Here is a 23,838-nt window from a genome sequence, read left to right as displayed (position 1 = left end):
CATGGTGGGTCACAAATCTCTATTAAATAGACATTTGAGCCACAGACCAAAAAAGTTTGGGAACCCTGACCTAAACTATATAGGCTAATCGAAAACAAGGGCGAGTTTCTACATGTTTTTGATGGAAAAATCAAATGACAGCAACATACCTTTGCAATAGTTCTGTGCGTCGTGCCAGGTTCCCTTTTCTTTAAACAGCAGAAATACTTCATCAGGCTCTATCCCATTACTCTCAATCGCTGCCTTGTATCCTAGTAAAGGAAAAAAATGTATATTTTATGAATTGTAGCATATTGTACAACATATTTTAAACGATACATTACTGAAGGATAAAATGAACTATTATCAAATTCGTCAAAGTATATATATAATGAATGAGATAATATCAGCCGATATTTGGGTTTTATCGATATATTGGTATCGGTAAATGTAGACTAATATTTTAGCATGAAAATATGATACAAACGACTTACTCACTTTTTGATAAAAAATTAGGGATTCAGCATCACGCCAAGTTAATATGCAAAATAATAGTTAAATGATTAATAAAGGCTTATGAACTAAAACGTTGTTTGAAGTTCATTTTGAACTAATTCAAGTTTTTAACATTTCCTAGGTGTATAAAGATAAATCAGTATTGTTTGACAAAATTGTAAAAAATCTGGTATTGGACGAAAAAAGTAATATCGGTTGATCTCTAAAATTAAATACATACCTAAAGCTTGTGAGGGATTATCTGCATCTAGGAGTTGGTCTGACTCAGCTATAATTGAAAAAACATGTAAATAAGTGTTTTATGTGTGTGAACTTGGTTTTAATGCTGTAGAGTGTACATTTACAATAAAAAAGTTAAGCACAATACAGGTTGGGCTAAATTTACTCAGGCATAGTAATCCAGTTGCCAAATTTTTAACAAGATTATATGCATGATATTTATGTTGATCTTTTTCTTTTTGCCCAAATTCTTTGTTTTTTCTCCAAAGTTAAGGAATATGAGAGCATGCTATGTTAAGATCATATATAAGTAGGGCGAATATTTTTTGACTTGTCAAAAAAAGTCAAAATTTTGTCAAAATATACACGTTAGGTCAAAATTTGTCAAATTTTTTAAGTCAAAATCAAATAAAATTGCACATAAATCGCTTACAAAATTAAAAAAAAACTTAAGTCAGCTTTTTGTAATTGGTCGTTCGGTTATTTTGAAATTTATCTTTCATTTTATCAAAAAAAAATTAGTTTGGATAGAAGTTAAAAGTCATTTTAAACGTATTATATCTTTATTAGAGCAATATACCGTATAAAAAACGCATGGTTAACGACGCCTAGTTAATTCAAATCAATGTATTTCTAACAGGTCAAAATTTTGTCAAAATAGATTATTTTCAGGTCAAAATTTGTCAAAATTTAAATTTTTTAGGTCAAAATTTCCTATTTTTTTGGTCAAAAATATTCGCCCTATATATAAGTGTCAATAAAACAATAGCTATTTAGGAGTTAAAATATTTAAAGAATTAATGAGGCAATTACAAGGAATATAGTTATATTATAGCAGCGCTAAAGGTGACAAAGTTTTTGTGACATTAGTCAATTTAGAGATTTGTGTGAAAACAACTATGAGCATTTTTTATATACGGTGATAAATTAATTAAAATGTCTTCAGTTTTTTAACTGAATTTACAGCCGACGTAGTCTCCAAGTTGCCAGTATGTTGCAAGACTGTTATATAATATCAACAACATGTTTAACTTATATACACGACTTTCTGAATAAGACTTTTTGAAATGGGATAATTCTGAAACTCTTTGTATAACATTGATAATTAAATTCAACACATAACATTTTGGAGTGTATTTACTATTCGCGATTGATATTTAACTAAACTTACTGCAATTTATAATTTGTTAAAAAAATAATATACTAGTCTGTGTTAACATATAGTCCACTGAATATTCAGGGATGTAACTTTAGTGTGGTGTTAGGTCAGTACATCATACATCATGGTTGTACTAATATCACAAAGTAGTTATCATCCATAGGTTAAATGTTTGAGGGGAAGTTTGATTTTTACAAGGCTTTTTTGGCCCTCTTTCACTATTGTACGTAAAAATTAATAAAAATTTTTTTTTCTTTAAATGCCGCATACCACAACGCATATTGTTTGGGTTAGGGTGCGGGTTAGCGTTTGGTTGAGGGTGGGTCAAGTTATTATTATTAATAAACATAATATTACTTGACCCACCCTCACCCAAACGCTAACCCGCACCCTAACCCAAAAAATATGCGTTGTGGTATGCGGTATTATTATTATTTTTTTTTTTGCATAACTTTTCACGTACAACAGTGAAAGAGCGCCCTTTTTTCTAATCTGCATTTCATGGCACTTCATACCGAGATCTGGGGTGTGCAGCGATAAATTTTGAGGTGCGCATGTGTGCAATCAAGTATTTATCCACTCCTGAAGTTCGGAAATCTACACAACTTTTTTCATTGTTCATATCGCAAGACTTCAAACTTAAGACACAGGCCGCATGAAAACCAAAGCAAAATATATTTACCAACAAATGTTAAAGCTAGAAAGTATAAGCAGAAAACAATATTCCACATCTCATGACATCCTTCCAACAGCTTTAGTAAACAATAAAAGTCAATGTAAAGGGAATTTTGAGAAATAATTTTGGTCTGCCTTCCCGCCAAATAACCGATTTAATTATAGTATTCTATAATTAAATGACTAAGCCACACTGATCTCTATGAAAACAATAATCTCCTTTGCGATTACAGTAATCTGTAGCCAGAGATATTCTGCATTTTTACTCATTATAGAGATCACTGATTTTAATATATAGACACGAAATTGGTATAAGACAACGTCATAATACAACCAAATTTGTAATTAGACGAAATTTAGACTAACAACTAAAAGTCAGGAAACCTGACAGAATAATATCTAAACAAAACTTTACTCAACCCCATATAACTCCCACTATAACCGTATATTTGACCTGATCTAACCCACCGCCAATCCTAATTAAAATTCCGTGGACCATCAACGGCGCCCAAGTGGCGTTATCAAAACGGCCGGTGAGAAACAAGCATAATAGTTAAAAGCCCACCATTACGGTTTTATATGTTGTTTGGACGAGCAGTTTACACTTAGCGGCCACCAAGGTGGGTACTCTCTAGAGCAGGGGTCGGCAACCTTTTTTGCACTGCGGACCGGTTTAAAACTGAAACTTTGTCGCGGACCGGTCTTAAAATACAACAAATTTCAGTAAAGGATATTACTACCACCTTTTTCAATGACTTATTAAAATGCATACGTTAATTTAGAAAACTTTCCTGCCCGAACATTAAATAATCAATCATTTTATTATGGGACATTGTTTATAAATTGTTTCCATGATTTTATTCTATTGCACTTTAACGTAAGCACGCTTGAACATCAAAGAAACAAGATATCTTAGCAAATTTTTCGATGTATTGTACATACGAGGTGTTAAATTTGACAAAAAAATTCATTTTTTGATGTTGTGAACGTTTTACTGTATGTAACTCATATGGCAACAGCACACTATTGTTTTGAACCTCACGACAGCTTGATACTAAATGCGATTTTTTATCATACAAAATCAACCATGGACTATATCTTTAAATTGAAAACAAACTTGAAATTTAATTGTTTTTGATTGTTTTCGACTTTTTACGTACAGTTTGGGTTTAAATAAAAAAAATAATTTAGAAACCCTACTACGGACCGGTAACGAACTCCTCGCGGACCGGCGGTTGCGCCGACCACTGCTCTAGAGGTTTTACGAGGCCATTCTCTTTCAAAAACATAGAGGCCTATATTTTGTTTCCGATTAGTACATTTGATCAGAGTACAGCTTTTTTAAACTTATTTAGGGTGAGTATAAGCTTATTTATTTGTTTATCAAGTATGTATAGAACATTAGGAGTATAACACGCCTAATAAAATTTCAATAAACTTGAAATAGATAAATATTCCTCGTGTTAGTGTAGGGGTCACTAAACTACGGTCCACGCCGGGGATGCGCGACGCGCGGTTAATTTTACCGGTTCGCGGCATGTTGCCCTAGGCCTATAGGCCCAAAAGAATAACATACAGTCTATATTTTGAAGGATGCAATTATAGGTAAATTTTGATAAAATATTAAATAGAACAACAGTTTTGTAAATGAGCACTGTAGTTTTTTTATTAACTAGTATTTATGGACTTCTAACATGTAGGGCGTTGCTGTATATAGATTCGTACAAATAGGGATAGAATGGACCAAAGTTCATAGAAATAATACAAGTTGTGCAACTCAGATTCATGCGCGCTCAAATGTTTCCCAAATTGCCTTAATTTATAATGGGTGCTTATGGGAGCAAAATAGAAAATCATCGTTTTTAACTTTTTTCGGCAATTTTGTAAATTGTGACGAACGTATATGTATAATGCACCGAATTAAGTTGAAATATGTTACATTTGTGTGTTATATCGCTTTAATTTGGTTAGATTGGCGTTCGAACGAAAAAATAGCAACTATAGGTTTAGGCATTTTAGTTAAGTAAGACGCTGTTTACCCGGATCACTAAGTAGGTAAATGCATATATAATTACAAGTGCGGTGTTGGTCCTACCAGAAGAAACATTATTTGGGTTAGGGTGCGGGTTTGGGTTAGGGTGGGTCAAGTATTATAATTAAATAAATATTATTTGACCCACCTACAGTCCTACACCCAAACGCTAACTCACACATTAACCCAAATTTTGTGCGTTAATTGCATAAGGAATATAGTGTATGCCTACTCCAGTGTGCCAGGCTTATAGCCAATATGTACATTTTGGTTATTTACCAGGCTAAGAAATTACTTAAATGAGTTAGAAAATTAATCATGAAAATAATGCAATCTTTGGAAAATTAAAATAACCAATTATTTTTGTAGTTTTCCTAGGAATCGATAACAAAATATCTGAATATGTTTAAAATAAAACTTAGCATATTGTCTTACAGCAGATGTACCCCTGTTTTAAACAGAATAGTAAAAATATTTAAAATCCTGATGTTACCGGACTCCCTGCTCTAAGATTTGCAAGATTTCTTTACTGCATCAAGAGAATTTTTTAAAGGAAATTATAATTTAACAAAAAAATTGTTCAACATTGTTTTTAAGCTACACTGTAAACATAAAAAGTAAACTTCCTTTATTTAAGTTTTTTTTTTTTTTTGGTGTTTATTTACATTCTTGAAAATTCATTTTTAATAGAATTGTGTGTTTATGTGAAATTATAACAAATGTTTGCAATTATTGTGATTTTGTAATTTATTTTAGTTGAAGATTAAAACTTGCCAATATAAAAGCACTTACCAAAGACTGTAAAAGAAAAAAACAATTTTTTTGGTTCATTTTATTATAAACTCCATTCTTTTACAAATAGTAAAAACAATGCAAAAAATAAATAACAAAAACTAAATGCAACACAAATATACTGAAAAAAGGGAAACCAAATGATAAAAAAAGAAAACCAAATTATACAGAAGTGGTGTGGGATAAAATCGGTTGCAATAGACTTTGTTGACAACAAGCATAGCTGGCAAGGTAAACCCACAATATATAAACTTCAGATTGGTGTAGGAGAAATTAACATTTGCAGTTGATAAATTGTTTCCTAGTGATAGGGTCTATTTGTTCCATTACTTGATGCTTGCTTTGGCCACACCCTTTGCAATTTAGGAGTGTTGTGCTGTGCAAATTCCACTCTGTTTACACTTTGAAGCAAACTTATGCCAATAACTAACTATATAAGTCTTCTTCGACAGAAAAATAAGCTGCAAAGGTTGATTAGGAACAGAAGACACTGTGCGATTAACCTTCAGAGATATGTCGGGGTAACACTAATTTACGGAATGATGAATGGTCGGAATGGACGGAACGCTCACTAATTTACGGTATGGTCAGAATTGTCGGAATGGAATGAATAGGGCCGAAACTAATTTGATGAATGGTCGGAACGGAATGAACTGTCGGAATAGAATGAACTGTCGGAATAGAATGAATGAGGCTGTAGGAACAGAATTAACTGTCGGAATAGAATGAACTGTCGGAATGGAATGAATTACGCTGTAGGAGCAGAATGAACTGTCGGAATGAAATGAACGAAGCTGCAGGAACAGAATGAACTGTCGGAATAGAATGAACTGTCGGAATGGAATGAATTACGCTGTAGGAGCAGAATGAACTGTCGGAATGAAATGAACGAAACTGCAGGAACAGAATGAACTGTCGGAATAGAATGAACTGTCGGAATGGAATGAATGACGCTGTAGGAGCAGAATGAACGGTCGGAATGGAATGAATGACGCTGTAGGAACAGAATGAACTGTCGAAATGAAATGAACAAAGCTGTAGGAACAGAATGAACTGTCGGAATAGAATGAACTGTCGGAATGGAATGAATTACGCTGTAGGAGCAGAATGAACTGTCGGAATGAAATGAACGAAGCTGCAGGAACAGAATGAACTGTCGGAATAGAATGAACTGTCGGAATGGAATGAATGACGCTGTAGGAGCAGAATGAACTGTCGGAATGAAATGAACGAAGCTGTAGGAACAGAATTAACTGTCGGAATAGAATGAACTGTCGGAGTGAAATGAACGAAGCTGTAGGAAAAGAATTAACTGTCGGAATGAAACGAACGAAGCTGTAGGAACACAATGAACTGTCGGAATGTGTTTCGTGCGAAACACATTTGTTTTGGACTATTAAAATCGTTTTAAATTAAATGATTACTTTTTTTCACTTAACATTTTTTTATCAAAATCGTTTCCAATTAAATGAATAATTTTTTTCTCTTAACAATTTTTTTATAACAAATTTGTTGCCAAACTTTCGTAACAATTTTTTTAACCCTAGATGATGACAAAGAGCATTCTTTTAAATTGCTAGACCAGCTAAAATTATTTGTATCAATTACGAAATTTGCTTCAGTCATTAAATCATCTTCCAAACCGTTTTCAAGTAACAACCGTGCACGTACTGTGGGCGTATTATTCAAACGCGCACATGACAAGAACAGAGACTAACTCGACATTTGTAATTGATTCTTAAGTTAGTTCAAAAATCTAGCTAGTGTTGTTGTTGTCTCTTTCGCAGCAATAATTAAAAAAAAACATGCTGTTGAAAATTACACACTGTCGCTGCACGAGCCCATCGTAGAAAACACATCAACCTTTCATTTCGAATAAGCTGGTTGTAGTGGGGCAGCATGTTTAGAGTTTAGACACTTCTCCTTTAAGTGCATGTCATAAAATGTATCCAACCCAATCCAGATCGGTTTATTTAAAGGTGGGCCCACGGTACGATTTTGCATACCGTACCTCAAGTAGTTTGATTTTTGACATTGGCACGGTACGCTCTGCGTAACGAGGTAGGTGGTACGGTTAATGCAATACGTACCGTACATTACTGCCATCCTTGGTTAAGAGTCTCAGTAAGTCGGGTCTCAGTACGTCGGGTAATAACAAATTGACTGTTTGTTGTGTTGGCAAACCGTAGATAAACAACGACCATAAGGCGATAAGACAAAGCTAAATTTACGAGGTTAAAGTTAAACCAAAACAAAAATATTAGCACAGCCCGCTGCGAATTTGCTGTTCTTGTTTTCGCAAAAGGTCGCAATGTCTTACCAATGTTTTAGGAAGTTGTGAACTTAATAATAAAAAACTTTGGCATGTAAACTTTTAGACAATGGAAGCGGGGTTGCTTGAAAGTACTGTAAAGGTTATAGTTGTTGCTGCGCCCAATTCAAACAATCTAATAATAACAATAAATCTGTTTTCCAGCTGAGTGACCCATGGTCAAACTCCCAGGGCAACTAATGCACAGCTGGAAATCTCAGATCGTATTCTCATTCATCAATCGTAAAATTCGTCGTCCATTGCAGTTTTCAATTGCCGTTTATACACAATGAATTAGGTGGTGTGTGATTTCCATATTAGCGGTAAATTAGATATATTTACATTTCTCATTACAAATTGCGACAAGATATTTAACAAGAATAAGAATCTAACAGAAAGATTATTGAGAAAAATCGAAATATAATACGTATACATTATCGAACGAAAAAAACACTGTAATGACTATTTTCTACATGAAAAGTATGTGCCGGAAAAAGCAACTTTGCCTGGAAGACAAGTTTGATGGAACCATTTTCGACAATCGACACAAAATATTTGTAGAACGTGTGGTTTGTTGCCTGGACAGTTAACAGCCTCACAAGTGGACCAGTCTTTTTTGGTAGTGTCCTGCACATTCAAATTAAACGCTAGCTCCACTTCCACGATCTGTAAATCTCCAGTTGCGTATTCAATCCATGTTTTTTCCACCGCTTTTTTTGCTTCATCAATTTTTTCCCGTGGCTTTACTGGTGGCGTTGTATGACCACTTGATTCCGCCAACAGACTTGCAACCCAAGTTCTTGCTTGTTTTGAAGGCAAATGTTTTGTCAAATGCTGTCCATTAATGTAAGAAAATGAATTTGCAATAACGTGCACTCCACAGTCATAAGAATTTATCTGCTGGGGAACATCAGAGCACCGGACAAATTTCCAATCACCGATCGCGGTGCTCATTGAAGCAACTGAGTAGCAAGAATGAATAATTTTAAAAACATTTGTAAAACATACTTTTAGTGTAGTTGTGGAAGTTAGGCTTGTTAAAGAATCGATGCATAAAATCTGTTTTTGTTTTAGATTTGCCACCAGTGGGCCAGTGGGCCAGTGGGCCAGTGGGCTCCAGGATTAATAAGGAATATAAAATTGTCGTGATTGACCGCTTCGTTGTTGCACGCATATGCACTGATACTATCATGCAAGTTCTTTGCTGCAAGTTGTGTGAAACAGCTGTCCCACATCAGATATGATTCGTTTGCCGCATTGGAAATGAAAACACGGATAGCAGATTCTATAACCTCATCTGTTAACCAATTGTTGCCAACAACGCAGTCAAGCAAATGAGATGGCGGATGAGATTTTGCCTCGAGGTGCTGGTCGTCGTCCCACGGATAAGGCGAAGCAATTGCTTCATGATCTGAAGCATGTGGCAAAACTTCGCTGTCGTCTATCGAAAACTCGACGATTCCGCTTACATTGAAATCGCTGAAATCCAATTCAGGAGTGTGATGCATTTTCATTGGCGTTGAAGTAGCAATAGAATTTAGAATGCTTCGCTCCTTTGGTGATTGTGCATCTGGTGCCGGATCAACATCGTAGTCGTAGTCTTTTGGTCTAGGGCGTTTTGTGCCGGATTTTCTTTCTCTTCCTCTCCTATTTTTGATCAACATGGACAGGGAATATTTTTCTCTATCTTTTGTGTTCGCACCAGATTCACCTAAAGCCATTTGCACCGCAAAAATGTGAAAACAGCGGCCCGTACTTGGACAAGAACACCCAAAACCTTAGAAGGTTTTGGGAAAAAACAAACACTGTGCACGTCACCACCGTAAGGATTCATCACAGAGAATGATGATGTTGCTGATGAAAATCCAACCAAGCCTCTTTGTACACAAATGCGGGCCATAGCTCGTTGCGTTGTTCGACAATATTCGCCTTTCTCCACGGTACCTCGAACTGGGTCTTCTTTTGCCATGACTCCCTGCACAATCTGTTTTAAACTTGTTATTGGCGGCAATGTGACATCTGATCTTGGCTTTGCCAACGAGGCGAATTCTTTCTTCAGTTGGTAGTTTCCAAAACCCGTAACTTCTCGGACGAAATCGTAATTGTACACGTCTTGCACTTGTTTGAATATCATCACAATAACGTCAAAAGGAAGTTGTTTATGTTCAGTTGCAGCCTTCAATACATGGTTCATGCTTTCAGCAATATTGTTTGTAACCACCAAACCATCCGAGAATGCTGAAAATTGGTTTGACACTATCCGACAAGCATGGTTGAGCAGATCATCGTAAAGACTTTTTTTTACGTAATTGAGGAAAGATTGTGACCAGGTGCTGGAAAAAACTTCAAATTTTTTATCAAAGTCTGCTTTTGTGGCACAGTCAATTAACCTCACAATGTCATCTTTCAAAACCTTTATGTCTTCTTTGTCACCGCAAGATTTTACCCATTGTTCAACATCTTTTATTAGGTGGTTTGTGCAAAACACGTTTGTAAGCCGAGAAAAAGTTGTCTTAAAGCACTTTGTTATTCCTTTTTCCCGGTCGGTTACCACAGGAATATTTTTGGACTTGGTCAAACCGATTGCGGGAAGAATATCCCTTAAAAACTCTCGGTGATGTTAAAGAAATTTTCGTCCGTGAATGAGAAATGCTACTGGAAATATAGGGTCACCTACAAAATACGTATTTCGAGCCACCAAAACAGAAACCTAGTAATCTCCAAGCAAAAATGTTGTGTCATAAGACACAACCTGTTTTAGGTGGGGATGTTTTGCCGAAAGTTGCATCAGTTCCTTGGTTGTAGACAACGTGCTTTTATCTCCCAAATGAATTACTAGTTCAGGATAAACTGTGAACTGTCGTACAAAATAGTTGGTTTGAATCGCATATTCCAGCGTACTAAAGTACTCATCATTTGAAAATTTTCGCTTCTGTGATTGTGCATATTGAACATTCTCACATTGGTTCTGTCTCTTGGAGGGTCTACAGGCATTCGCGATTGGTCTTCATTGCTTTTTTCTGTCTGCATATCATCGTAGGTTGTTTTCGGTCGTTTCGTTTCTATTTTATGTTCTATTTCTTCCAGTACTGTTTTCAATGTCGGCAAATATATTCCTGTTTTCTTTTGTGCGTTTCCATGAACCGAATCAACATAGGCAGTTTCATCTCCAATATAATGCACTAGACAAACTGGGGGCGAGGTAACCTTTCTGCCTTTGCATAAGCTGTAAATATGCCGCTGAAAATCCGATGATAGAACTCGACCGGCCTGATTTGAAGCTTTAATTTTGTAGTGTCTTTTAAATACGCCCATTTTAGTGTGCTGACCATCAGAATAGAACCGGTATTGGTCGCAAGAGAAATCATTTCTCGATTTCGCAGTTTTGCCTTGAAGAAATAACCAAGTCCACCTTTCGGTTTTACTGCTTGAAGATTGGAAATATCATTTGGATTTTGTAATAATTCCCTGACTTCCTCGAACGACAAAGTGGCATTGCCAAACTCCTTTAATTGAACGTTTTCTGACATTTGTATCGATGCTATTACATCGAGTATTTTTGACTTTGTCTGCGATATAAAAAAAGCACGATTGTTAGCTTTTTGGCGTAGAAACCTTGAAATTAAAACCAAGCGTACAGTTATTTGTTACTTTTCAACAGAATATTTGATTAGCTTTTAGGTCAGAAAAAAATACAGGGGCGCCCGCAGAAATTTTTCCAGGGGGGCAATAAGGGGCGTCCTAAATTTTTAACTTATGGAATTCGTCTATTTTTCTTCTGACGTTAATGAATAATGACGTCATAAAACAGTGACAGTATGACGTCATAAAATGGTGATTGCAAAACGTAATAAAAAATCAGAAACAGCCAAATACGTCCAGCAGGAGCGACCACGTTCATCGACAATCCTGTCAGGCGCCAGCTGTGAAATCACGGTGTACAATCGTTAACTTCAGGCAAAAAAACAAACCAAGACCGTGAAATATGGGTGATTAATTGTGGTAGAATCACACATAGTTCGACTATCAGCAGCGCAGTTTTCAAGTTCCTTGAACGGAACGAGCGCTAAATTACACGCCTTTCACCAGCTGAGCACGCCTTTCACCACCTGCAATACTAAACAAAGATCGTGTTTTCCGGGTGTTATTATGCCACGATTAGCGCAACATCTGCGCCAAGCTGTGTGCCAAGTCAGCTAAATTTAAAGCTGCTGTTGAGGGGAAATAAGTTGTGTCCATTGCACACTTAGCACGTGATCTTAGACTCTTAGAGTACGCTTAAAGAGCACTATTTTGCGTTAACTATCATTACTTAATAATGGAGACTTTGAAACGCGCACGGCAGTCACCATTATACCTCCTTTTAAGAATTAGCGCAGAGACCGAACAGCGAGGAACATACTGCGTATAACTCGACGTTTTTTAGCGAGAAACAAAGAAAGAAGGTTTGACTTATTAGCGTTGTCAATTGTGGAATACACACTTGTTAATCAGTCAACCTAAACAAATAACGAAAGAAAAAACTATTCAGCGTTTACGGTCGACCAAACAAAAGACAAAAACGGCGTTTTGCGCTCGATTTTGGCTTCGCATTAGATTAAGACGCGTGACCCAGTTACTTAAAAAGCACGCCGCTTCGAACAGTTTGTTAAACCATGACAAAAACGAACAAAAAACAATATTATCACTTACAAAAGGGGTAAGAACTCCCGCCCCCTGGATACGCCCCTGGGGGCAATGGATAATGTATAGTATTTTTAACCTCATAAGTAATACATATTGCACTTATAATTAATACTAATAAGCGCATTTTTTAATTCCAGGGCAAGTGCCCCCCCTTGCCCCTCCGTGCGGGCGCCCATGGTCTGATACCTTATAACCTGTATATAACGATCTCATGCGTTGCAATCTACGCATATAACTATCACAAACAAAAACGACGACAATGTTCTTATCTAAAGCTGCTAGCCTGCTACACAGGGCCGGATTTACCAATAGGCTAGGCAGGCTGAAGCCTAGGGTCTCAACGTCCAGGGGCCTCGAAATTATGTTTCGAAGTTTGCAATTCTTTTAAAAACTTGACAAGTTTAAGCCCCATCTAAAGTATATATATATTAGGCTTTTCGGAGTAGAAAATTCTATACACAACGGACAACTGTATTCCACGTTGTAAAAAGTCTCTATTACGTCGTTTGCATCATAACAAAGGCGATTATTACGCGCATTCTGCTGGAAGCTTCTATGTTAAAGTACCGTAGTCTTCTCTGACAGTAGCGGTAGTTGACATGTTGCTGAAATAACTAATAGATATTGTGTTGCTTACCGTTAATGCGGTAAATTATACGTTTCATTAATTGAAATTTAGTAATGTTATCGACCTATCTTATTGTAAGACGTCTTGGACTCTTGGTATTGCTAACCTGCTTTTAGATCAGTGATTCCCAACCTTTTTTACACTTGTGCCCCTTGGGCTCCATATTATTTCATATCGCCCCCCCCTCATCATGCTTACAGTAAAGTATTATATTAATCGTTGTCTAACAATATACTGTCTGCACTTTCGTTTCGATGAGCTGTCAGTCATGTTTTAGGTTGACTAATATGCATTCACTAAAGGAATTTACATGAGCATGTGTATAAATTAAACTAAATTAACGACGTAGGTGCATAAATTAAAAAATTAGGGCATCCAGGTAACCGGACATATAATTAACTTACAAAATAATTGAGCTAGGGTTTAAACCAAGGCTGCGGAGTCGGTTAAAAATAACCCGAGTCCGACTCCGGCCAAATGTGCGATTTTGTCGAGTCCCGAGTCCAGCCCGGAATCAACAGCCTGTACCAATTTACGTAACTAAAATAACGTGGATATTCAGCAATCCACTTATACTGGTGTCGTTTAATTCATTCACTCACAATACATGGTTGGAAAATATTCCGCCATATAATATTCAACCTTTACAATTTCCATTTGACGGCCATATCAGTTTTACAATTAGGTAATGTACATGCGCATGTCGGACTCGGGACTCGGGTAGTTTTACAAGGTCTTACTCGAGTCCCGAGTCCGACTCCGGCAAAAACAAACCAACTCTTCGAGTCCCGAGTCTGACTCCGACTCCGCAGCCCTGGTGTAAACACACTGCACTGGTGCAAGCTACTTTGCACTACCGCAGTTAAATTTGCTGATGATTCAACATATATGGTTCGATAGCAATCCAGTTTTGTAGTTAGCTCAACATAAAAGATTAATTACTAATATACATACATTATTTAACAAGGTAATATGTTATTACAGGAAAAAATCCAACTTTTTTACTTTAAATCAGGCAATCGTTTTCTAGTCGCGGACCAAGCCCAAGCTCAGAAAGGTCTCAAAAAAAAGGTTAACCAAACAAAAGAGTTAGAAATATGTTAAAACAACTGTGAATCAGGCGGGCCTCGGACCTTATTTTACACTTAAAAACGAGTTTAATTACATTTAAGGAGGCACTAAAGTGTTCGCGCAAAGCGCGAAAAATAGCGTTTGTTTGGTTTAAAATTCGAGTCCACACGTCGTCATCCATACTACTAATGAACAAATGTCTAATATTATTTGTAAGTGTTTTTTAAGACGTTTTAAGAGACCGAAACGGCCCACTGAACACTACGGTATTTTGAAAACTACAGATGAGAATTAACAATTAGTCTACGTAAGCACAGAACCTTTGGTGCATATGCTACGAATGGCTTAGTTGTAAATTTAAAATTATTTTGTGATTATTTGCTGTTCAACCAGCAACTATAGTGTTGAGCGAAGTTTTGCGCTTTGTTTCTAGCGCGAAGCAACCTGCCGTGAAACGTCCCTCAAGCATAGAAAACCAGAACACGAAAAAAACGCGAGCATTTAAAAAAAAAAAAGGAAAACAGACAGGCCGTGGCTACTGTTCATCCATCCATGGAAATAAACTACCAGACTTTTATAAAAACTAATGTATACGTATAAACAAACCATAAGACAGGTTAACGATAACCCAAGAAATGACCGCGCTAGGACGGAAATTTGCAGACGGCGTGCCAACGAATTTGGCGAGTGTTATTTCGGCTGGGCGAGTGCTGATTGATAGCCGCTCGCCAGGCTGGCGAGTGTACATTTTTTCTTAGGAACAACCTTGGGCGCTCTTTCACTATTGTACGTAAAAATTAATAAAAATTTTTTTTTCTTCAAATGCCGCATACCACAACGCATATTGTTTGGGTTAGGGTGCGGGTTAGCGTTTGGTTTAGGGTGGGTCAAGTTATTATTAATAATAAACATAATATTACTTGACCCAAACGCTAACCCGCACCCTAACCCAAACAATATGCGTTGTGGTATGCGGTATTATTATTATTTTTTTGCATAACTTTTCACGTACAATAGTGAAAGAGCGCCCAACCCTGTAATATCGACTATATTTCGGCCATTTTTAGGCAAATTATATTTATTTTGATCTAAAATGTTTAGTTTGACTAGTATTAAATATTGCCACTCATCCAACTGTTTTTAATTGGTCAAAATCGTTAATAAATTGCGATTTTTTGCTTTTCCGCCATAAGCGTGTATTGTAATTTGGGAAACAAGATGGCGTCCATGTCGCTATAACTAAGAGCGAGTTAGCTGCGCAACTTGTGATTTCTATAGTGACTTTGGTGCATACGTACCGAATATAGTAAGGCATGCTAAATTATTAATTTTAAAAGAATTCGGTAGGACGAAATTCACAGACGACAGGCCAGCATTTTTGGCGAGTGTTGATTGGTAGACACTCGCCCGAAAAACTTGACTTAATTCACTGTTTTCAAATGACTTGACTTAACTTAAACATTAGGGCAAATGGCTTGACTTGACTTAAGTCTTTCGGACAAATGACTTAGGTTGAAAGAAGTGTTTTCCTTAATTATTTTTTTTATAAAATTGAGTTATTCATCCAAATGTTTGCACATAAAACAAATCGTTTGTTAAATGTTGCGTTTTTCTTATTTTTTAGTTCAGTTATTGTTCATAATCGTACTAATTTAACAACTCTAACAGTTTAACTGTTAAACTTTAACAGTTTATTTTTATGACAAAGACGTGACTTGAAGTTGACTTCCGCAACTGATGACTGGGGCTTGACTTGTTATTTATTTAAAAACACTTGACTTCGACTTAAGTTATTTTGCAATGACTTGACTGGGACTTAAGTCATTTCAAAATGACTTGTTTACAACACTGCTATTGGCTGATTTATAAAATTATATATTCAAAAAATACTTTTCAAAAAAATTAAATATATGATTTTCCTCAAAAATTTATTTAAAATTACAATGTAACTGTAGCAGAAAGGCATTTTGGGTTTTACCAATAACTTAAGAAAGTGCTGACACTGTAATCATTATAAATATATGATTATAATTTTATATTATGACATTGACAGCATTCTTGAAGAATATTTTTTTTAAACAAAACAAGATAAAAGTAGTCAGCAAGCACATTACTGGTAAGAAACATCATGGTCAAATAGGTCCTTGTTTACCTTGAACTTGGTGGTAATTAAATCAGCAAAACAAAAATAATCATACATAATAAAACAACAAACATCACTAAATCTATGTAATAAGCGCAAACAAGATTATGTAATATAGGCAAGTTTAAAAAAAACATAAAAAAAATCTTGAGACCAGCAGGAAACAAAATTATTTCTCATAAAGTTCAACAAAGAAGCCTCTGCTGTGTGATTTTTGCATATGAAATTAAATCTCCTTATTATAAAAAAAGTACAATAAAATATCTACTTGAAAGTTTCTGGTTTGTTTCTTTGACTTGTTTATTTTTTTAAGACATCAGAATTGCTTTGTGATTCAGGGAAATGAGCTTGCCCTCCAATCTATTCACAAAAAAATGGATGCAATTAATTCTTATATATTCAGTCAGGAAGTTCTTTGGTATGTTTATGGTACACATTCATAACTTTACATCAATATATATTTGGGGTTTAAAAAAAGTGTACCCCTAATATGTTCGTTTTTATCTGTAAATGGAAAAACGACAATACATCTATTTTTTAAGAGTATAGAATGTGGAGGTTACTTAAGCACCTATATTGAAGGTGTCAAAATTTAAAATAAAGTACACATTTTTATTAATATAACTTTTTTAGGTTTGTTTACATCAGATACCTAGTGCATTATGTAACTAGTCGGGATAAATACCTTTAAAGTGAAACAACTATACACAAGCTTCTTATACATATACAAAATTTACTTTAATAACAACAAACCTGAAGAAAACCAACATTTCCAAATATGTTAATAGTTTGCTTTTCTAGTTCAACTTGCACATCAGGGGAATTTCTTTTAATCGTGCCTCGTTTTTGTTTTTCCATAACATAGTTCAGAGTACTTTCAACCCTTTCTTCAAACTTTTCATCTTCAGACAATGTGTTATAGGATTTTAATACACTTGGAACATTGATGCGCAAGTTCTCTTTAGGTGCCAAAAATGTAAAGTGCGTTTTGGTTTCAACAATTGATTTGTGCAGCAAGCTTTCGAGATGGTGCTTTGCCATTTTATCATTTAAAGAACTTTCCGTTCCAACCCACCAAATAGAGTTGCACTCCTCGGTAAAGTCATGAAATGGCTCAAATTCAAGAAAGCCACCAGGGGGTTGAAATAGTTTAACATTCACATTTTTCCAAATACAATTCACATGTTGTTGAATTCTCTTTGCTATTACTTCATCATCTCTATGAAAAATGATCCCAACTACACAATGTTCCTGCAAAGAAAAAAACAAATTACAATAGCCTAGGATAGTAAACCAACCAAATTTCAAAATGTGCCCAACACAAAAATTGCAAACCGTACCACAGATATATATTTAGAATCAGCGATTATATATAGATAAATCACATTATTGTTGGTTAACTTAAAAAACAAATAACCATATATTAACTTAATTATAATGGAATATATTTATTTTATTGTTGTTCATTGCACAATGTAACTGTATTCACAGTGGGGTTTGCTTATTTGTATAAGTACTTTTCAAGCTACTAATAGAGGGGTATTTCAATAAGAAAATCCTAAAACAACATCAGAATGTTTGTCCCTGTATGTTTACGCTTCACTTCGCTGGTTTGCAACAGAAGGCCATGCCACAAACTTTGAATGTCAATATATATTCTGTCTTGCTACTATACAATTAGACACATGATTTTATTTTTGACAAATTTTGGGGGCAATTTGCTTTTATCTATACTATTTGTAAAAGTTTATTAGATTATTGTTTTAAATGAAAATACATAAAACTTGAACATATACCGTTTCCTCAAGTTCTTGCAGTTGATTTAATACAGGATTTTCCATTTCAGATACTCACTATACAACAAGATGTTAAAATTTATGAAATCAAGTTAGTATTCGTTTATTTGGGGAAGTCCCTATATGAAAAGCAATTGCACACATCACTGACCTCTATGAAACTTTCATAGAGATCAGTGGCACATATGTCATAATCCCACTGATCTCTACGTTTCATAGAGATCAGTGGATAATGCAGAATTGGACAACTAGATAATTCTAGTTTTCTAACTCAATGAACTAAAGCTAAACATGACTAATTTGATCTGATTTGTGAAATTGCCAGTGTACTCTAATTCCAGTTCCAATCTATTAGGTTTTTTTTCCAAAAATCACTTTATTCAACGCCATTTTTTGTTCGTCTCTCAGTCGAAACAAAGTTCTGAAATTAATACTCTTCGGTCGGACCCATATCAATAACAATTCGCAGGTGCGAGTTTCGGTTTTGTTCCCAGTGTTCAAATAATTATTAAATTAACACATGTTAATTGGGTTAGGATTCGGGTTATACTGGGTGAAGTGTTATTAATTTTATCTCACACATTTGTCATCTTTTGTGAATTTTCAGCGAATATTTTCAATTTATCTACGCCGGGACTTTATCTAAAGGTCCAAATTGGTGCATTGTCACGAACCAAAAAAGTTAGACTTTTCTTCCCTTGGATGCCCTAATTGTCGTAGACCTTTTTGCTTAGAAGTGCACTAATTTCTTACGAATCGGGTGATTTTTACAATCTGTAAAGCATGGGCAATGCTGATGTGCATAAAAGGTAGACTAGTCCAGGAATATTTTAAATTTACATTCTTATAAAAATTATTGCGATTTAAACCAAATTTATTGTGAATATAATTAAATCTAATTTTTAACCATCACTAGTTCTATTTCTAATCTAACTTGGAAGAATGAAATTCTCTAATTTTAATATTAATCTAATATAAAAAAACTAAAATAAATCTATAGTTGCTAAATTTAAAGTTCCTCTGTAGCAGTGAAAACGGTCCGGAATGGCGTTTCGGTGAAAGGATTGCTGCCGATGCCGCATTGCGGTAAAATAATTAAATTATGGTACCGTAGCCTATGTTGTATGATAAAAACAAAATTCTGTAAAACTTTTTTTTTAGTAAATTCAAATAATTAATCAATTTACTTAATTTACCCCGGAATTCAAGTCAAATCAGAGTAATTTAAATGCTTTAAAGTCACCACAACAGTATAAATTTTAATACCTGCTGAGTCACATGACGCTAATAAAAGAAAAGCTACGCTTTTATTGCAAATTAAAGCTACACATCAAATACAATAACAATATATGCAATAACAGAATATATTAATTAAAGTTAGCGAAACGTTTCATTGAGTAGATAACGAGTTTAAAGGGGCTATCAGCAGTACAAAGTCGACAACTTTTGATAATACTGGTAACTTCCTGTTTTTAGATGTTTTTTTAGCCTCCCGCGTGTATTGCAAGGTTAATTGCGACAACATCGACAAATCTACATATTTAACTTGTACATTATATTACAATATATGAGTAACCGCTGTTTCAGTCAGTCTTTTTCAAAGACCGGTCTTCTCCTTCGCCTTCTGCCTGGTCCAGACCGCAAACTACAATCTTGAAGAGTTTGCTCAGTTCCGGATCCGCCCAGATATACAAGAACGGGTTGGTGGCGATAAACAGCTTGGCCATCAACTTTAAAAAAGTCAAAACTGTTACAAGACAAATAAGTTCGGAAAAAACTTGCTAGATTAGAAAAAAAAAATTGTTTTGAAAAATTTACGATACAACTGTAGATTAATTTACCCAGCACCAGCAAATGGCCACTAGGGCATATATTTTTTTTTTTTTAAGTTTTTGTCTGACTTAAGAGAGAGGCGAGTGGGTCTAGACTCTAGACCAGGGGCGTCCAACTCAAACATGCCGGCGTGCCAATTTTTATCTTATAACTTTTTTTCCGTGCCAAAGTTTAGTAATATAATTCTTTCTAATAATAAAAGCGTTTCTTTACAAAAATAACACGTGTAGTTAGCAGTGCGCATTACTGCATCTAAATGTCCGTCGGTGAGCTGACTTTTTGTTTCTTCACACCAAACTTTATAGTTATGTGAATGCTAGCCTCCACTAAAATATAATGTTAAAGTATTAGAAGTAAATTTGTTAGTTGTCGTGATTGCAGCGATTGTTTTATATTGTGAATAAACAATGGCAATTTACTATATAAAAAATCAGGTATTTTTTTACAATTGGTTGAATAGCAAATTAAGTAATTTAGGGGGGCTTGCGTGCCATTTTTTATTTGGTCGCGTGCCAAATGTGGCACGTTCCGCTTGTTGGACACCCCTGGTCTAGACATCCAGCGCTGCCAGTTGCGTGTTGTCGGACTATTCGACTTATTCGATCATTTTTACAATATTATTATTATTTTTTGTCGTACAGACTTAGGTTCACAACATTAAACAAAAGTATTATATGTAGCCTGAATAAATTTGTGGATTGAAAATGAAATCATGTGTATATGACATAATAAACTTGGGGGTTGAAATAAAAATCATAGGTAAATGAGATATTGTTTTTTTTCCGTGTTCCGTAGAGTGCGTATACATTGATTAAAAGAAATCTAAAATGACTACGGTTTTGTTATGGTTATCATACAGCTCAATCATGATACTTACATTGTTAACGGCCACAAGAAAGTGTGGATAATCTGCAACCCCAACGCTGATTGACATAAAGCCATACAAGGCATATGGCGTCAAACTGATGATCAACTGCAGGGGGACGATATACATCATCTGGAGAACAGAAGTTACAAGTAAACCGTATTTTGGCAGTGTTACATCAAAACGCAAAGCGTATTGTAGACAAGTTTTGTCAAAAAGGCGTACCAATTTAGGATATATCAATTGTAAATAACCACCTAGTTATAGTTTCACTAAAAGTTTGCCAGCATAGGACCAGCCTTTTAAAAATAAAAATACATACAAAACATGTTTCGCCATTCTTCTTCGATACTTTTCCGTAGTGGCTGATGATGTTGTAAATGGGAATTACAAACCAAGCAGTTGCCACTCCGACTATGTAGATGCGATACTTGCTGCGAATAATACAAGAGTTGTAGTTGTCTGTCAGCGATAGTTAACACACATACAAAATTATGTAAAATAGACACTTGTATTAATCGGCGAGATTGGATAATTTCTCCCACAAGAAAAGGAAGTCTCTTACTTTGTAATTGTCGTATCAAACTTGAGAAGGCATCCTGTTTGATATTCCGGGTCATCCGATTCGAATCCGTACTCTCCGAATCCAATGAGGGGTAGAAGGCCAGCAATCATTCCAGTCAACCAAACCAGCTTCAAATAGAAGCTGTATCCTTGGCCCGCTGGAACACAAAATACCAGTCATTAAACCTGTTTTTTACGTATATTTTAAGGTTTTGCGGCTTTTGCAACACGACGGCGAAATTAAATTGTACTCATTGTGTGTTTTTACCTTTGTTTGGCTTGCAGACGCGATAGTACTTGTCTTTTGCAATCCAAGCAACTGTGGAGATGCTGACAAAAGTGCAACCCATTCCAACCACGGCATCGGCCTACAAACGAACGCACTTGTATTAGATAACAAAAGTAACGTTTTACGAGAACTCATCGTACACGACCGCGTACAACCACTGTGCCAATTGTAAAATAGCATATGTCACTTGGAATTGTTTTAATAGTTGTAGGCCCATTGCGTCCGACTTTTTGTTTTATTTTTCTTATAGGCATTGCTTCACTCAAAAAGGCAGTGTATAACATATGAAATTGATGGTTACATGACTTGGAAGAAAGTATTTTTTTCACGCCCACAATTTTTTCCTGTTTAGAGATTTAAAGTTCTAAAATTCAACAAGGAGCAGAGGCAGCGGTTTGTGCACTTCATTTCGGTTAAGGTCGTGACTGGATCAGTTCTGTAGTTGAATTTCCTAAACTGCAAAATGTTTACGCGATGTGATAAACAGGCGACGTTCTTACGTAGCAGCCCAGCATTCCGAATGGCCAGCTTCCGTAGATAACAGCGGCAGTTGAAGCGAACGCGTGGACTGCGATCATGGCATCGGAATATCCCAGAGAAATGAGGAAGCGGTTCTTTTTCTTCACATCGGGGCGTCCGCTTAGCATTAGTGCAATAAGACCATATCCGAAGCAGGAAATCCCGCCTTGAACAAAAACGGTGAAATTACGGTGATAAACTGTCCTAAATGGAAAACACGTCTAGTAGATATACATGCATACAGATTAAAGTAATTCTCCAACTGCGTGCCCCTCAACTTATTTTAGAAAGCTAATTTATTACTAGTAGGCTACTTATAGGCGAGTTCACTAAGAAAGTGCGGATAATCCACAATCTAACGGTGATTCACATAAAGCGGTACAGGGCATATGAGGTCAAACTATCAATCATGTGCATGGGTCTATACATATAGCATCATCTGTAGTTTGGAAGATACAATTAATCCGTATTCGAACATTGTCACATAAAAAACGAATGTGGATTTTGTAGGCAAGTTTGGTCATAAACGACGTACCAATTTAGGCTATATAATATAGTAAAGTTGCAATTGAACTTAACCCACACCTAGGTATAGTTTTACCAGAAGTTTACCAGCATAGGGCCAGTTTGAATATCGAATCATGCTTCACTCAATTAGTTAGTCTTTTCGACGTTTTACAGCAACTTTTTAATTGTCACCAAAAATCTCATACCCCGCATTTGCCAGTCATAAATTAAGAGGCAAATCTATTTTTAGATGTGCCAAACATTTCCGCGCACAGACGCGGTGACTTCTTGTTGTCACAAACATTTTTGGTCAATTCGCAATGCTCCTTTGCCTATAATAACCACGCAGCGTAAGCACTGCCGGTACGGCAAAGTGGTAAGTGGTCCAACGATGTGTTTTTAGGTGCCGGTATTAGTTTAGAGCAGTGCTTTTCAACCTTAAAAATTTCCATCCGCACTTTCTTATTTCGGAAAATTTCCATCCGCACGAAACAGGCTCAGTAAGTTTGCAACGTTTAATTTTATTTGTGAAATACCCATGAAAGGGTATTTTTGAGCCTAAGCCTTGACCGATATAAAATAAATAGCTTAAGCTGCAATGAACCATTATTCGAGACTATATTACTGAACCTGTAACGCATAAGTGGGCGCACCAGCATATTTGATTACTGTATTATACATAATGTAGGAAAACATTATGCACGCATGACTTTTTATACTTTTTATTTATCCGCACGACGTTCGTCATCCGCCCAACAATATTTTTCATCCGCACAAGTGCGTACCATCCCACGGGTTGAAAGGCACTGGTTTAGAGTTTAGACATAATACATTGGTTGGTAAGCTTTACATTACCTTTATAATTTTAGCGATTGTTAAAAAAAAGATCGTGTACATGTCGACCTATATTAATCGTGTCTTCTTGCAAGATTTTGCAAGTTTAAAACTCGGATTTACTATAGTATATACGGTTGTCAATAGGCCAAAAACTTACCCAGAACAGCCATTCCAGCGCCATAGGCATACTTGGTCGTTACTTCGTCCATCTCCACTCTAAATCAGTCAGGGTTTCAAATTTCCGTTTTATATCTATGGGCTTCAAAACCAGGGAGTCATTAAAATGTATGCAGAGAAATTGTACGCGCAAGAAGCAGTCGCTAAATTATTCCCTGCATTGAATTTTGACTAACAGATCTTTACCGTTTTACACACAAATATGGTTTACAACTCAACAAACGTAATATATTGATGCCC

General features: G+C 35.7%; 2 protein-coding genes across 2 annotated transcripts; both read right to left on the bottom strand.

Moving 5' to 3' along the window:
• Positions 1-15,985: 15,985 nt before the first annotated feature.
• LOC146169805 (uncharacterized) lies at positions 15,986-18,127 on the bottom strand. Its single transcript, XM_083389403.1, has 3 exons — positions 18,008-18,127; positions 16,965-17,462; positions 15,986-16,571 (listed from the first exon to the last, which is right to left on the bottom strand). The coding sequence occupies exons 1-3, from the start codon at positions 18,050-18,052 to the stop codon at positions 16,512-16,514; spliced, it is 603 nt and encodes a 200-aa protein (XP_083245529.1). The 5' UTR covers positions 18,053-18,127; the 3' UTR covers positions 15,986-16,511.
• A 1,463-nt stretch (positions 18,128-19,590) lies between these two features.
• On the bottom strand, positions 19,591-23,630 carry LOC146169804 (RPE-retinal G protein-coupled receptor-like). The gene is made up of 7 exons (XM_083387387.1): positions 23,579-23,630; positions 22,059-22,243; positions 21,538-21,637; positions 21,271-21,427; positions 21,028-21,139; positions 20,718-20,837; positions 19,591-19,737 (listed from the first exon to the last, which is right to left on the bottom strand). Exons 1-7 carry the CDS (start codon positions 23,628-23,630, stop codon positions 19,591-19,593), a joined length of 873 nt encoding a protein of 290 aa, XP_083243513.1.
• Positions 23,631-23,838: the final 208 nt, after the last annotated feature.

The sequence above is a fragment of the Ascidiella aspersa genome, chromosome 1 (assembly GCF_963924565.1).
Source record: "Ascidiella aspersa chromosome 1, kaAscAspe10.2, whole genome shotgun sequence".
Classification (NCBI taxonomy): domain Eukaryota; kingdom Metazoa; phylum Chordata; class Ascidiacea; order Phlebobranchia; family Ascidiidae; genus Ascidiella; species Ascidiella aspersa.
Note: the sequence above shows the minus strand (reverse complement) of the source record. Positions and strands in the feature narration are given on the sequence as shown.